The sequence below is a fragment of the Euwallacea similis genome, chromosome 4 (genome assembly GCF_039881205.1).
Source record: "Euwallacea similis isolate ESF13 chromosome 4, ESF131.1, whole genome shotgun sequence".
NCBI classification, from domain to species: domain Eukaryota; kingdom Metazoa; phylum Arthropoda; class Insecta; order Coleoptera; family Curculionidae; genus Euwallacea; species Euwallacea similis.
Window position 1 is genome coordinate 1,284,081 of NC_089612.1, and position 17,868 is coordinate 1,301,948.

A 17,868-nucleotide genomic window follows, 5' to 3' on the forward strand; every position below is an offset into this window, starting at 1 on the left:
ATCACTTAAAGCTCGCCCAAATTAACTTTGCGGATAATCTGTTGCGTCTACTAACAGAAGATGTACTCAGCGAGAATGAAATAACGCTAAAATATTAAAGGTATGAAAGGGCATACAGTCCATGACAAAACTGAAAAATAAGGATAGTTTTATCTTGTCCCTTCTCGGTGGTCCATAGTGGACTCCACTTGGCCATGGCGCCAGGTGTCTTTGCACAGGATCATATCAGATAAGATGGGATGAAATGCAAATGGCTACAGCATAACGCAGATAGCTACATAACTCGTGTAATTATTGAGGTACTAGGTCTACCTGTTTTTTTTTTATTATATAGAGGAGGAAAAAAACCTTCAAAAGGTTACCCAGTCTGATGGTCTGGCGACCGGGTTATATGGGGGATTCGTTCTTGAAGGGGACGCCTACCCACTAAAAAAAATCGCCTCTCTCTGCCTTTAATCCACCCGGAACCATCGATCAGATATTATTTCGAGTGGAAACAAGTATTTTGTCTTTTCAAATATTTTAAATTAGTCGCTGATTTCCTCCTCCGGTTTATCCAGGTCTACCTGTTTACTGCGCACTCCTTCACCCGCAAGTGCCTTATCGCTTCACCTGCAAAGTAGGCGAGTGACGCTGATAAGGGTCATAAAAAACAATCAAAACAAAAATAAACTCCTCTTCCTCGATCATGTTCAATGCGGCGTTGCCGCTTACGTTTATTTTTACCGTTTAAGTTATTAATTAAGTTTCCAATCGCTTTTAGCAATATTATTGTTGAATAATTTTAAGTTTTTTATTACATGTCAAACAATCAACATCTGTCCAGTACGTTTTTCCACATTTTAGTCAAATTTTAAAGCTTTCCATAGCTTTCCGGTTACAAACTTTGACATTTTTTGTTGAAAAAACTATTAAGTTTTTGACCCCTGCTATAAGCAACTTTTTTGTTCAAAATAGCTTTTCGATTACCAACTTTGAGATTTTTTTTTAACTATTAAGTTTTCGACTCCCGTTGTAAGGAACTTTATTGTTCAAAATGATGTTCTTAACCTTTGGTCAAATTTACGAAAGTTATTTCCTTAACACTCTGTATATTATTTATTAACTCCGACACCCCGTCGAGCAGCACGCCCCTGACGGAATATTTTCCATTCAGCCACATCAGTCAATTAAAAGGTATAAATTCATACGAAATTTTATAATGTTATTTTGCACCGTTTTGGAAATATTTCAAAATAACCATCGTCAGAGTTACGTCTTTAAAGGCCATGGCTCGGTAAGGACCATATGTTTATATAAAATTTACGCTGTTTAAGTATGGCGCTTTAATCTCGGGACGCTCTGTATAGATGGGTATTATCACGAAAATCAGAGTTTCTAAATATATTCGTTTGTAAGTTAGATATTTTCAAATTTTCTTCAAGTTTTGAACAAACTTATGGTCTCTTGGGAAAGCCCTAAAAGACGAGCAAACTAACCTATTCTACTCATATTCTTCATGGATGTGAGACATGCACATCCACGAAGTAATCAACCTCCTAAACACCTTCCCTTGGAAGTTCAAAATTTCAAGAATCCTTCAATCAACTCAAACTCTAAGGGCTGTTCCGCAAAATTTGACAAATCGTTCGACGCAGCTAATATGACGACTCGTCTTTCGCCCATATAAAGCTCCCATTGGTAGTTAAAATATTTAGCATAATTTAATTTGAACACGAGAAGGAAGATTTACACAAAGCAGAATTCATTTATCATTACTGCAATGATAAATGACCAAGACAAGGTTTCTGCAATTAAATCTAGATCTCGTAAACGAGCCTTCGTCGTATCAAATTCACACTTACGCAATGGCGGCACGTCGTTGTTTTCTTAAGGCAGGCCAGTTATTGAACTCGGCATCGAATTAACTCGCCAACATTCTCGTTTTGAAATTAATTGGTACGTTTTTCGTACCGCTCTCCCATCTGGTTCCAAAGAAACAGCCGCAGAGCATGTTGATGGATTGCGCTACCTTCATGTGTAGGTTTTTCCATATTTATAGGAACAAGATTTAATTTATTGCCGGTAGTAGTACCTCCTCGAAAAAGTACCTTTTATAAACGTGTTTATGAATGTACGTACGATTTATCTTATAAAATGCTGTGCCGTTCCTTCTACGCCCAGGCAAGGTTAATTTGAAACTACCCCCTTCTTGAATATCCCTTTTAGCCAATACAAACGATGCTGACCCAAATTTCCATATAGTGTGAAAATCCCGTAGTTTTCACCTAAATAAAAGCTTATTCTATCCAGTCCTGCTGGCTGAACCGTTCAGTAATTTTCCCTGGAAATGATTCAAATATTTTCTCTATTCTCATCCATTTATATGCAAAGAAACAAGCGAAACTGCTTCATTCTTTCCTAGCTGAGTTTATTAAACTGAAACTCAGCTACTATCGAAATGCAGTTTTATTAGCATGGGTTATTTTTAAGTAAAGATAAACGATCCTAATGTATTTATATCTGGTTTCCGCCATCTAATCCTAAATAGCTCTTAATCATCCTCATCTCCCGAAAGGTGTGATGTATGCAGGTCAGATTTCGGAAGCCTCGTATATCCCATTAAGCCCATGCGACATTTTACTATATCAAATGGTTTAAACGCGTGCCCGTGAAAGCTGGAGATTTAGGGTAAATGATGCAGGCCTACTGAGGACTCTCCTGGGAGTATACACTCAAAATTGAGTTCTTTGATCTGCCCTAAATTAGGTACAAGCCCTATAAGGATGTCAGGGCGCAATGAACGATGAGCTCATATAAATTTTATGAATGAAGGAATGCATTACCCCACAAAAGAATAACCGCAAAACAAAACTTTTACGCTTTATCATATTCAAATTTGCCCTGATATACATACATATTAGGGACGTTTGCGAAGGCGCTTCCTTAAAACTTACTTCTAGAAAAATGTGAGCAGCTTAAGTAATTCCCTAATATAGAAGGGAATATACGAAGCAGAGAATTCCTATTTGGTTAAAACTTTGAAAGAAGACACGCTATATTTACATTTTAAATTTGGGTCTAGATTGTATTTACAGTTAAATACCCGAAAGTGGAATGTGCAATCGAAAAGCTGGATTAAAGGAGAGGACGAGGGCGCTTTTAATAGTCAAGAGCATGCGGATGATTTGCTTCGAAAATTGGGTTTGAACAAGGCGCTAATAGTCCAACATTTTTAATTAAATCTGAAAACAGTTCAAGAATTTGCAGTTGAGATGCGCACCCACTTCATACATCAATGACGATTTATCCCGAATTATTTGACGCGTTTCAACATCCTTCGGATTCTTCGAGCGGCTTCGACTCAATTTTCAATTTCAGTCCGGGCTCAATTTGATGCAAATTTGAGCTGTTCACCTGAACTCCTAAAATTTAAACATCCTCTTACTATACTCCTCCCAAATTGCATACCATTATTTAAATCAGTTTCGTTTTAAATTATTAACTCTCTTGTAAATATGTTTTGCACGTTTGAGGCGGATTGCTAATATTTGCTTTTATGCTGTTTGGGAATACAAGTAGAGGTTGGTGGAACAGTGGAACTGGCCACTACTCTCGGTTGTAAAACAAACTGAAATTAACATTCGCCCTTTGTCAAGGGGTCGGACAAAGACCCTTGTTAACGCTTCGGTGACAGATTTATAATCGTCTTCAACACCTAGAGGAACGTTCCTCGAAAAACGATAAAAAAACGTAACATAAGTTAACGGTTTGTGAATATGTAAAATATGTGAAACATTCTGGATGTTCCTAGGCTCAAATGCTGAGCAAAGACAATTTAAAAACCGAACTCTTTCGTTCAAATCCTTAGTAAAAGGTGTTTTCGGGCCCTTAGTTCGGATTTTCGTCTGAACGCTTATTTGACGAGTTTAAGGGCTATATCTAAGCTCCCAGTTTCTTTCTAATTTGAAAATCTTCTTTGAGCTCAGTTTCTCTCTCCTTGTAGTACTTCACTTGACCTCAGATTCTTCCCAACTTTAAAACATTTTCCATGACCGCAGTTCCTGCTCAATTTTCAGCTGTTTTTGACCAAAATAAGCTCAACTGCGTATAAGTTCTTCGTGGAGTTGATTAAGTTATTGGTAATTTTTGGATAACATTTTTACTATTCTTCCTTTGACATCGTTTGTAGCTGAGTTCTGCTTTGGAGCTGATATTCCCAAAGTTGTCTATCGAAACCTTCCCACAAGCGTTCAATAGGATTCAGATCGGGAGACTGTGGAGGTACGTATACCTGATGGAGAACATTATACAACAGTCATTCGCACGTCAGTTTGGAGTTATTCTGTTGTTGGAAGTAATAATGTTCGGCCAATTCAAGCTTTGAAACACTTTAAGGTAAATTTTGTGCTAATATATATGAACCTATACTCTTTCGATAAAATGCAGATTATTCACTCTATTTGCAGTAAAACAGCTCCAGACCAAGACTAAGACGTTAACACCTCCATGTGTGTCGGTTACAAATTCCGTGGATTCGTGCTTTGCCCTGATTTTCTTCTTATGAAATTTGCTTTGTCGAAGCGAAAAAGTTTAAATCGACTTTCGTCTGAAAAATTACTTTTTGCCAAAATTCTAAGGGCTTGTCTAAGTGAGATCTTGCGAAGTCCATCGTTGATTTTCGATTCTTTTACTAATCCATGGTTCCTGTGCAGATTTTCTACCATGGAAATTACTTTTTTTTTTAGGTAAACTCTAATCATTTCTGAATAAATACGTTGTCCAGTGACAGATTCCAATTCAGTAACCCACCGGAGGGGGCATTCACATGAAGATTTTTTTAAAATTTGCTTGACAGTGAAATTTTTATTTCTCTTGGCTATTATCAAAAGGCACCCTGAACATATTCGATTTTCAGTTTAGCCTGCACTTTTTATAATTTTTTTAATGTGTATGACATAGCACCCGGTCGGTTTATTAATCATTTTAACTATTTTTCTTACCGGTTTAACTTGTTGACAACAAGGCACAATAATTTTCTTCCAAGCTGAATTCTCCCCCCCCCCCCCCTCTTCCACGCTCCATGCTCAATTCTTTGCCTTTTCGACCCACTGATTAATTTTAATGCTACATTGCTCTAGAACACTTCAGTAGACTTCACTAAACTGGCACGTTTCGATATTTTATCGATACATGCATAATGCATACATGCGATTAAAAAACAGATGTTCGAAAGTGTACGAATGCTTTTTTAGTTGAAGTGTTTTGAATTATTGTTTATTTTTGATTTGAAATAAATATCGTTGACTTTTATTTTACTTTAAAAAGTTCTTTGTTAAACCTAGTTTATAACTGCCTTTTGTATATTTTCGATTTCATAAAACTATTGAAGATACATAAATAAGTACAGCAATCTAATAGGTGTATGAATATTTTTTTGGCCTACTGTATGTTTATGTATTCACAAATTGTGCAGAGTATTATAATTCATGGTAATCTAAAGCATATTAAGGGAGTTAGTCGTCACGAACTAGAAGAACTTCGAACTTTGAATATTCTTTCCAGCTCAGGTAAAATACGGAATTCCTAAAGGGGATCCAAACCGATTAAGACTCTATATATACATAGAGTTGTTATTCGATGATTGGTTCACATGCTTCATCCGAAATCAAGAATTTATTATTTCCTTTTTGCCATGGAATTAATTCCCCAACTTTTGCGATATCGCTCCCTTAATACCAAAGTTGTATCTTTTTCCGGATCACATATCCGAAAGTTTTAGACGAAAATTAGATTTACTGCTTTTGTGCTATCGTTTTTAACTCAAATTTATTGCGATTTTCTTGCTTTTGGACCAATGTTTACCACGCACGGTAATACCATTGAACTCTGTAGAATTTACCAAATGAATTAATTATTATATGTACAAGCAATTAAATTTTTTGAATAAGTAATATATGGCCACGGGAAATTTTCGTATAAGTAGTTTTCTGGTCGATAAAGCAATTTATGAGTTACGATTTGCCTAGTAAAATATAGTGAAGTTCATTGATGCCATAAACTATCCGTTAACACGAAGTCGACTACGTCAGAGGCGATAAATAACCACCTGTTGCGCAGCAAGATTTAATGAGACCCATTTGCCAAAGGGTTTATCGCAAAATGCGTTAAGTGCATGTAAAAGTTGGTTGTAACGTCAAAATCTAGGGCGTCTCTTAAGGGGTTGAAAATCAGGACAACGGAATTGACTCTTGGTTTGGGAATCAATAATTTAATAGTTTTTTAGGCTTCTAGGCATATAGGCCATGGAAGAAACATGTTTTTTCGTACGCGGAAAGATTAGGCTCATTGAGCTAATTTCTACCTGAAGGTAAACTGAGGAATGTCAGAACTTTATACTCGTTCACCATTTTGTCCGAATTTTATCGAAAATTTGCCGGACAATCGATTGTTTTTTTATCCATACATTTTAATACCCTACTGCCTCCTTCACCATTTTGTCACTATTGAAGGCTCCACATATCAATGCAAGAAATTTACCAATATTCGATTCTTCTTTACCAAATGTCAGTTTTGAAGTATTTTGACTGTTATCTGTAACCTTATTTGAAATATCGCGACCATACTGAGAACTGTTATGTAACAAAATCAATTGGCTTTAGACCTGTTTATCCAGTGGGATAATTTCGACTTGAAAGTCGTGCAGTATTGGCTCTGTATAACTGAAGTAAGTGCTCTAAAGTCTTTGACATTATGTACCTTTCCTATTTTGACCACACATGTTACCATAAACTAAAACCTATAGATGGTCCTTAAGTGGCTTCATTTTTGGGTATACAAACCTATTCGTCTCCTCTTAAGTGCCATTAAAGTGTCTTCTGGTTTCATAAAGCTCATATTGTGAAAACACATCACGATTCCGTTTGGCGGCGCCACTAATCGTCTCCATTTTGCAATAGGAATCCCCATTACTCGTACCGTTTCCATCGACACTATCCACGGTAACGTTCTCTCCTACGTAATCGAATTTAACGTTTTCTACACTCGATATCGCAGAAATCGCTTTCATAACATTGTATCACTAATACGTTCTTGTACACTCCTTGAAAAATTCAACGACCCGCCGATCATTAATTCTTTCTTCGAATTATCGGTGCCTTTTTAGGAAGAGCTCGTTACAAAAATGGAAGACAATTACATATGATTTGTGTTGCAAAGCTTTACGCTCAAGAGATACTTACTTAATGACCGCATTTAAATAAGAAATTGAGTGTTTGTTTAGGTGCCACGGAAGACTTTTATTTCGTATTACCTTACCCGAAGTATTTTATTACAGCGTAATCAGTTTGACGATAATTTCGACGGTCATTAATCGGAATATGGAACAGAATAGTCAATGAGGTGGCCGGAGAACTGGATATCTTCAAGATGGAATTACGACTACATCAATCCAAAATCTAGGAATTTCAGGCATCGCAGCCGCATGCTAAATTAATATAAACATCAAGAATCTAGGAGAAGCTGAATGAAACGATAACCAGAATGGAAGATTAATAATTCAAGAATTCCAAGACATTTTAATTAAGCTTTAGCTTTATGAGTTGCAATGCATCATTTTATCATATCAACAATATAATATGTGCTTAAAATAACTTAATCTCATCAGTATGCCAGGCAGTAGCATAAAGTGTTTTCCTTATAATGAGCACATTTGCTGGGTCTCTCAGGGATTTTAGTTTGCTACGATGGTATGCATAAATACACCTTTACGTTCCACTTTCAGGTTATGCGTGTATTCTTAATGAGACCGCATTTTTGCGCCATATCTTAATTTAGTGACATCTACCAAAGCACAACGTTTTAAAAAACTATTGATAAAGATGGAAATTTTTAAATTTCAGAAATTCTTAAAGATTTTCCTCCAACCGACCCTACAAACCTCCATTCAGTTTTGTTGGAAGTTGATGCAATAAACAGCTCTCTACTCTCGGACGTATGCAATCAGAAATACAGCTACACAAGGTTTATACAGGACGATCTTTTAAAAACTGTCTTCCCAAAAAATCTCAAAAACTATTGCAGTATAAAAAATCCCCAACGACACATAAATCTTTATTTTTCTGTGGCCACCTTTTGACCCATAAATGAATGTGTTGTTACTCACCCTCTCACTCCCACTCACCCCAACTTAAAAAAATTAAATGGGAACGCCCCTCTTGTGACGCATCAATGTATGGCTAAAATCCTCTTAAAAACAATTCCGTGTGCATTTCTGCTTTTTAAATTCGGTTATTTTTAAATCACCCTTTAAAGCTATGTTTTTCCAAATTATTTAACTTAATTTAAGTAAATGGAATTAAAAAAAATTAACGTAAGGTTTAAGCAGCGAAGTTTTATTTATTATTCGTACAAATGTTCAAATTGCTCACCGTTCTGCTCCAAATAATAACAAACAGTAAGACATTAGTAATATACAGCAATTTAAAGGGTGCTTAAAAAAACACATTCAAAAAGCAACAATGCATACAGAATTGTTTTCAGGAAGATTTTAGCTATCCATTGATGTGCCACAGGAGGGGTATTCCCAATTTTTTTTTTAAGTTGGGGTGCATGAAAGGAGAAGGTGAGTAGCAACACATTCATTTATGGGTCAAAAGATGGCCCTAAAAAATAAAAATTTAAGCGTTTTTGAAAATTTTTTGTACTTCAATAGTTTTTGAACTTTTTTGGATGGACAGTTTTTAAAAAAATCACCCTGTATATTTTAAATGCTCTGGATTCATGTTTTTTTTTTGACTACTTGGATGACTTTTCAATACTGAGCCAGATTAATATTCGGCAAATCTTGAGTAGCAAACATTCGGCATTTAGCAAATGTCACTTAATGCCGATGAATCACTCTTGCCAAATATTCGTTGTTCGTGATGGCATTCGTCATTCCCGTCTGTGGTCGGTAAAATAGGCTGAAGTGATAATAGACCATTAAGCAAAACCATTACCAAATAAGTGCATGAGCGTATTGAGAGATTGCAAATTTGGCAATCACAATACGAATGATTTCGTAAGTAGTTCGTCAAATATCGATTATTCGGAATTCGTCGAATCTCGCATTTTTTAAACCGTCTTTTGAAGGCATCAGTAAGGATTACAAAATTCAGGCATCATTTATTAGTAAGTTTCATTAGACACTCAGTACGTCCCTGGTTTGTACTTCATTGAAATACAAACTCCATAAATTAAAGACACTTAAAGATTAGCTCAAGTTAGATAGTTCGGGTTCAGATAAATCCAATAATGATCCATAAAAAAGTTATTTACGTATTTAATTGTCACCTGAGTAGCACAGCGGGGGTGGATTGATAGCAAAGGAAATAAACCTTAAAATAACAGTTTATAAATATTCATAGTATCATTTGCCGCAGATACACCACTGAATTGTTTATACAGATAAAAGCCCAAGTCATAATTTATAAGATCCGAAATTGAAATATTTGTCTATAAAATGAAAGGCGTAACGGAGTGTAATTTTCAGTAATAGAATAAAACCTTGCATACATATTGCATATTTTTTGAATAAGGTACAGAGAGGTGAGTGCGAACCGGATTTTATTAAAGTCTGATTTATACTGTTAAATATATATTTTGTTATTTATACAGGGTGTCCGGAAAGGACGTGTCATAAATTCTAGGGATTATAGAGAAGGCTAAAATAATGCTAGTATTTCACTTAAAAAGAATTCCTAGCGGCCTTTGTTACCAAGTTAGTCGCTCTTAAAGTAAGAAGTTAAAAAAAAAATTTTTGCTGTAACTTTAAAAAAATTATTATGGTAACAATGAAACTTGGGCGGTTTAAATAACTCCTAGTCGTGCTTATTTTCATATATAAACAAATGTTTCATATGTTTTCCTTGTACAGGGAAAGTCAAAATCTCTCATTTAAACACATTTATTTTCTTAATAAGTCGACGAAATCCGTATTTCCTTTTATAGCTTGATTTTTTCGTAACTTTTCTACAAAAATGGTATACATTGCTTCAATCAATGTCTTGTACCGTTTTTGAAAAAATCGCATTTTATTATCAACATGCCCCATACAAGCCAACAATTTGAAATAAAATGGAGGATCGCTAAAAAACCAGGCACCTTAATTGCGCTTCCAAACTTGTACACATCTTCGTTGATGCACAACCTAACTGATTTATTTCCACAGGGGAAACCCACAAGTAACGAACCTACATCAACGTCGTAGGATTAAAATCATTTTTGAGAAAATTTCTAACTATTAATAAGTACGTTTTTACTTTTATTGCAACAGAGGGAATGCGGTAACGCACTTACCCCGTTTACACCCTTACCCCGCTTCACCATGTTTGCATTATTGCGGCTACGCCACTGAACTTGCCCGTGCAGGTAAAGACTAGAATTGACATATTTATCTGTCAACTCAGGTGTGTAGAAAGTGATAATTTGCAGTAAAGGCGGAAAGATGACATGACGGCGTAACCGTGCATATTCGAGGATATGCAACCGGAAATGCAGCTGCTACAAGTCAACATTCAAACCACCACCTAGAGGCGTGTGCGTCTCAACGATTTTTATGTTTAATCACGTTATATTCGTAGGTGTAACGGTGTGTCGTGTATGTATTCGGTAAGTATTAAATATTCTACGAAACTTTGAAAATTTGCTTCCCGACCTCGCTCAGAGCGCCGACGCGCGCCATTATGGTATACAGGGTCCTCGGAACACAAAATCAATTTGAGCGGTGCTGGAAAACCTTCGATTATTAAATACTAATCTTCCGTTCCCTTTTGTATAATTTCGTAACATACTCACGAAGCAAAAATTAAATATCAAACTGGTCTTTGCTTATCCGTTGCGTGCATCATATGCGCTGTTCGAGATATAACGGTTCGGTGGGCGAGACAGATTAATTTGGTGGGCCATGACTTTGCCATTCCGTTCACTCTGACCCAAGGTATACATATAATAAATACGTTATAGAGACGAATCAATAGACGAATGCCTTCAATTCAAACGGCCACGCATAAAATACCCAGCGTAAAGTCGAGCACTCTCCTTCAATAAACCCCTTTTGATATGCAAACCACGATGGAGTGGATACTCCATAAAATAACATCTTTAGGCAACTACAAAGACTTAAAAGTATTGATATTGAGGAGATTGCTTAGAGGTGCGAAGTTTAGAACGTAACCTCAATATTATCCATCTTGATCACCTCCGTGAATAGAGCGTTCCTTGAACCCACCGCTTTAAATTTCAAACTTGTCCAAATCAATCACTGTCCAGCAAGAGTGTACAACATTTCAATATCCGGTAACTATACGTCTCATGGGCGTGCTCATGCTACGTCTCTCTAATAGGTCTCTGATTAAGGAACAAGATTATCCACTTGTTTACCAGTACCAAAAAGTTAAGGCCTCCACTAATATCCCCAACTAAAAGCCGCTGCTTAATGTATTGAGCTAATGGTGTGTCCTATAAATAATCGGCATAGAACACATAATACGTGTGTTTTCTGTTCAAATATTTTTTCACAACTTCAAATTGATATGTAATTTTGTCTTTGTAGTACCTATTTATATCTTCAAGTATGAATAATCTTAATGGACGGAGAACACTCGATGGATTAACACGTGACATATTTAGGACGTACAAGATTTGTATGCGTGTGAGTGAGTGTCTTGGTGTAAACGTTTGTGTGACCTCCTACATGCAAAAATTCGCCTTTGCCTGTAATTTTTCTTAATGGGATATATTATCAAAAGTTAATGTTAACAATGCATTAATGCAGCTGTGTGGGTGCATTAATATTAATCCGATAAATAGCCTATTAACAGTGAAGTAATTAAATATTATTCTCATTACACTAATGATAATTATTATTGATTATTGCTCATAAACAACAGCGATTTAATAATTGCTGGCTGGATTGTTGGTTTCTTGAGGCAATAATGCACTCGCTTATATTAATTATCTTTACTTGACACTATCTATGTAGCATTACTTGCTGTTTCGATCTTGGGTATTGATTTTTCATTATAGCTTTAGCCAGAGCATTATAATTTCAAAATGATTTAAAAGATGTAAGGATGGCGAGGTCCCAGACCACTTGCTTTTTAACATTATAAATTAATGAAAAATTAAAAATATAGGTGTATTCCCTTTTTTAAACCCACGAATTTTCCAGTTCACTGAGCACTTCTCTCATCGCGTTAAAAAGGAAAAAGAAAATTAAATTGGGGAGACTACATTTTCAGATCCTTAACCACTATTTTTTAGAACGCTTTTTGTCTGACAAAGCATACATTTTTCTATATTCCTCTACAATTTTTATCCTAATCACTGACCCTCTTTGTAATATGCAAATCTTTCGCGTACAATTTCAAAGTTAAAATTTAAATTCTAATTATGAATCAAATTGAGTTTGAGAACCCACAGCTCCAAAATCTAAGCTACCATTATTTTGAAGTATTTTTGACCTACAAGAGCACACATTTCTGTATATTTCCTATACAGGATGATTCAATAAGATGGTGCCAAAGTTAATTAGGTTATAGGGGACATTGCCGTAACGAATTTGTGCATATAAACCTCTAGTCGGAAATGAACCGTTTTGGCCTTGGAGTAATTTTTGTCCAAAAACATAATGTATCTCTTTGAGATCTACCAACTTTCTATTTAAAATTATCATAGATGATTTGTAAAAAAATTATGAAAAAAAAATTAATATAAGAGCCTAATATTTGTAGCAATAAACCACAATTTCTAGGACTTCTTTTTGTCTAACAAAGCGTACATTTCTCTAGAATTTCCATAAATTTTGTAAGTGTAATCACTACTTTTTGAAACCGACATATTTCCTAATTAAAATTACCCTAATTATTATGAATTTAGGCTGTTTTTTGTGCAACAAAGCATACATTTCCTATAAATTTTGATTCTCTAACTGCCCCGCTTTGTAATCCAAAAATTACTCACTTAAAACTGTTCTAATTGGTTATAAAAAAAAATGTCAATTATTATTTTAAAGTCTGCAACAATTTCTCATATTTAGCTATTATTTTTCCAATTATCTGATTTACATAAGGTCAGAATTTCTCAAAGAACTCAAAAACGTCATAATATACATGAGGTTCTGTAAGAAAAAAATAAAAAAATACATTTATTTACTACAAGGGTAATCCTCTGCAGATGCCTGCTACGCCAAAAAATTCACAACTAAAAACAACACTTTCCACATTTTCGTGAAAAATATTTCCTTCAATTTTTAACGAATTTATGCGAGACTTGGTCCTCTACGTATAATATAATCTCCAACATTTTCCATTTGAATATTCTCTCATTGGGGTAATAATATTTCAAAATTCATGGTTTCTACGCTATTGAATGAATGACAAATGAATATTGAAATTGAAATTCAATGAAATAAAGTAGTAATTAGAATATCATTTATCTCTGAATTAATGAAACTGAAATGATTTAGATTTCAAGGGCGCCTTGCTGCTTAAAAGGTCTCTGTTTGGCGTTTCAATTCACCAACTTTTAATATTATTTAAAATAAATTAAATATTTATTGTCTCATTACGTTCTCCTACATTGTAATATTGAATTATTTTTTAAAGGTTTTAAAAGCTAGTCGTAAAAGTTTATTACTCAAATTTTCTTTTCTCTACCTAATTAAACCTTCTAAAATTTAATAATTAAAAACCTAAAATAATTCTAATTAAAAAATCGAGGTACAATGTCAGCATCAGCAATATGGTCTAAAATATATTATACCATTGAATCATAAAAATTTAAGAATAAAATTTGCTATTGAGTAATAAACTCCTCTGTTACTTACAATTTACTGATGCTATAAGGCAGCTCAGGAACCTCGGTAAATCCGGCACCCCGGCACTGAAACTCGTGAAGATCGGGGGTGCAATAGCACCGCCCTTGTCCGAACACTGGACAGGGCGAGAAAGTCTCTTCAGTGAACCCTATTGCACCCCCACATGGTAGCAGCAGTACTGATAATAGCAGTGATAGCAGTGCAGATGATTTATCTGAAAATCAAATCATAATTTCTAAAGAGTACTACACCATTCCTGAGTTACATGATAATATAGAGAAGTAAATCAAAGTGAATTCCTGCTGGATTAAATTAAAAGATTCTTGGCAAAATTAGAGCCATGAATATGTGACATCCTGCTGTCATTGGGGCGAAAGTTATTGCGTTTTTGAGGCTCTGCTGGTCCATTAAGCTTCAGAAAAATTCCCCATATAACTCTACCCAAATTTATATCTCTAGCAGGAACAATTTTTCCTTGATATTTTATTAGATTTTTTCGCATGTAAATGAATCTCACTGAGATTGAACACAATATAGAAGCGAATCACTCACATGATTGCATTGCTCATTCCAAGGATCGGGAAATCAATTGTAAAAGTTAAATTGAAGTCGGCGCTTTTCCAGGATCAGACTTCGAGAAATAAATATGTTCATGACACCCACTCGACTTTCTATGTGCGGAAACTTGTAATGGTAAAGTTTTACTGACATATAAATTTCAACAAGTTCTTTGGAACTCGGGCACTCAAAGCGGTCAATAAAATTTTACGGTCGACTTCTTGATTACTAACACTTTTAGAGTTTTGAGATTTGAAAGCAAACAATTGCGATATTATTTTGGATCAAAATTATTGAAATTCGCTTTAAATAAATTGGTCAATAATAATTTTAGATTTTCGGTCTGGTTTTAAGTCGTTTTACAGCCAGCGGTTTGTCCAGCAGGTAAGCTAAGCCCTCTTCATCTGAAGAGCCCGAGTAGTTTAGGTGAAATTCCTGGCAGCAGTAGTAAAGCGAATGGGTCCGAGCCTTGTAATAAGGCTCTACGGGGCCCTTTCCATTCACACTTTCACCCTTTTTTACTTCGTGTGAATCCAATTTTTTGCCCCATTTACGTAAAATCGTCCATTCTTCGCACTTCTCAACTGAATGGCAAAGCGGAAGGGTTAAACATAACAATTTTTATTATTTATTACACATCGCCTTATTGCAAAGTTCCCGACCGATGATTGTAGAATCAAAATGGGATTAAAATATGTTGCAAGGAGCTGCATCGTAAGCAACACTATTTATTGAATAGAAACCCTCTGCCTTAACAAGGAATACCCCAGCTGAAGTTTATTACAAGAAGAAGCAAAATTTTGAAAATTTAAAAACTTTTGGATGTGCAGCCAAGCATATACCAAAGCAGAAAGCCTCAGTTAGGCCTGATTCAAAGAGTACAGCTTGCATTGTGATTGGTGGTCGCCATAATTGGCAGCCTTTGGATCCATTGAAGAAGAAAATCCAAGACCACAACTGCAGAACCAAATATGACTTACACTGAGTTATTGATGGATGAAAATATAAATTAAGATGAACATTACACTAAAAATAACCCCAATTCAAGGGGTAAGGAGGGTAAAAGCCAGGAAACAGCTTGAATTTCAGTGACGAAATTGGAAAATGGGGTGTCGAAGCGAATAAATAACCTACACCCACCAGAATTATGAGAGAGATGGCTCAACCAGGATATTTAAAAGACTCTGAAGAATATCATACATTTTTAAACGTTGGAACTTTCCTAGAAAAAGTCCATACGAGTTCACAAGTTACTAAAGCAATACCAGATTATGAAGTTTGGAAAGAGTTGTTGACGATGGGATTGTGGCGTTAAATAAAAATTCAACTTGGGGTTTGGTAACCAAGCTGGAGAATGCTAGTCTGACTGAAAGCAAGAAGGTGTTTTAGATTTTAAAAAAATTAGTCGAGAGTATGAGGCTAACGAATTGCCAAAGGATTTATGCAACGGGGCGGACTGGACACGAGGGGAAAAAGATCCACAACAATAAGAAGCGATAATTTGAAAATCGGCTCAGAAAGTTGATCTATAAGCTCTTTTTGAAGGCAGACTTCAGTTAGATTCTCTAAATTTATTTTCTTCAAGGCAGATCATGGGACTCCCAAGAACGCAATCTGTCTTATGTGCAGGTACCATATGTACCCTCAATGTTCCTTATATAAGTACCTAACAATTACCATAAATCTACAATTAAGTAAAGAGCATTTCCCCAGTTTTACTAACTTTTTCATCTATCTGACAGTGATTCAACCAATCGTAAGTTAATTACTGTGCTGCAAGTATGTACGCTTGCACGCGTAAAGTGGGTCGACCTTGCAATATACATAAGTGTCCAAATTATGCTATATTTGGAAGGCTATTGAGTTATATTGTATTCTGATTTGTTGCATAAAACAGTATATTCTTAGGCAGATTGACAGAGTTCTAATTAAGTTACAATAATTGTTTACCATCTGCCAATCTGTAACGGGTCCTCAGAAATTTCTGGTGCAAAGTTTATAAAATGGGTCATGATTAGATCAAAGAGTGACTTAAAAGGAAGTGATATTTCCTGTCCTAAGGTCATAAAAAACCGAATGTCTCAACCAAGGATTTTTGATTCGAACAAGTTGAAATGATTTTTTCAAACTTTTTTTTACAAAAATTTCAAATTTTCCCAAAATAACTACATACATTTTTTCCATGGTGAGGACGAAGCCATGACAAAATCACATGATAGATCCAAAATAGTCCGAATTTTCCGCGAAGCACTTTGTCCAAGCGGCTTTAGCCGCATGGTCGTCGCGGAAAACGACGTCCTAAAGGTGGTTCACGACGTGTTCTTCGGCGCTGCGACGCGCGTCTTTCGAGGTTGAGGTGCAACTGAGTGACGCGCCGCGAGTCCCTCGCCATTGCTCGCAATATGCTCGCGGACCGGTTTGCGATGCGTTGGTCCACTCACAAACCGTATGCAAAAATTCCATCTCTTCCTTCATTCTTTCGGTAATGGTCAAAGAGGATTTCGGCTCTCGGAGATAACTCGAAAAAATATATTAGAGCACGTAAATTAGGACTCAGGCTTGAATAAGTCAAATATGTTGAGAATTTGGACCATACAAACCGGCTTCGGATAATGCGTTTAAGCACTTAACTCAAAGGTTACATTTCAAAAACGCCCTGTTTGGACTCTGGACACGTCAACTTAGATGCTATCTGGGTGCCCTAATTTACTACGCAGAAAGAAAAGTATCTATGTCTGGTCTAAGCTCCATAAATCAAGTTAATCTCGAAATCATCGAGGCTCAAAATCCATGTCAACTTACTCTTTTCGGTGCAAAACCCTCGGCTTTCTTACCTTTCTCCATATAAGGATCAAGTCAAATCCTGCAGGCTTATGTTAAACGTTCTGAAGCTCAAAAACTTTTGCTATATGGTAATCTCCTGGAGACATCTAAAAAATTGCTTCTGATTTCTAACGCCTAAAGCTCAACGCTTCCAATTTAAAAGACCCTTTTTTGTTACATAAAAACAGTGACAAAATTATGTGTTTTGGGCTAGGGAGTTGTCGTCAATTCATAAAACTAATGGGGTCGGCAAAAAGTCCATTTTTATTTTAAATGCTTCCCATACATCAGTTGCGTCTCAGACTTGTAACATTTTAAGTTCAAAAATCCAAGCTTGGAAAAGTATTTTCTAGCGTATTAAACAATGACAAAAGCAGTTGCGTGTCTTGGTCCATAAAGGCTAACATCAATTTATAATAACAATTAAATCGTCAAGAAGTTTATTTTTATTTCAAGTCCTTCTCAACGACTACTTCTTTGATTTTTAACGCTTAAAGTTCAAGCCCAAAATTAAAAACTTTAAAGTCTTTTTTCTAGTGTATCAACCTATGCTAAAGATAGTGGTGTATCGTAGTCTGTGGAGCTGGTATGAATTATTAATAACTATATAAGTCTTGTCTTATATCAAATGCCTCAAAAATCATACCAGC

General features: G+C 35.6%; 1 protein-coding gene across 1 annotated transcript in view; it reads right to left on the bottom strand.

Annotated features, from left to right (window-relative positions):
• Positions 1 to 16,822, bottom strand: part of rk (rickets) — a 55,058-nt gene extending 38,236 nt beyond the window's left edge. Inside the window, exons 1-2 of the mRNA XM_066388934.1 lie at positions 16,569 to 16,822; positions 13,847 to 14,051 (exon numbers count right to left, since the gene is read on the bottom strand). Of these exons, the coding sequence (XP_066245031.1) occupies positions 13,847 to 14,051; positions 16,569 to 16,671 (308 nt within the window). The 5' untranslated portion in view covers positions 16,672 to 16,822. The remainder of the gene's footprint in view (positions 1 to 13,846; positions 14,052 to 16,568) is intronic.
• Between the last annotated feature and the right edge of the window lie 1,046 nt (positions 16,823 to 17,868).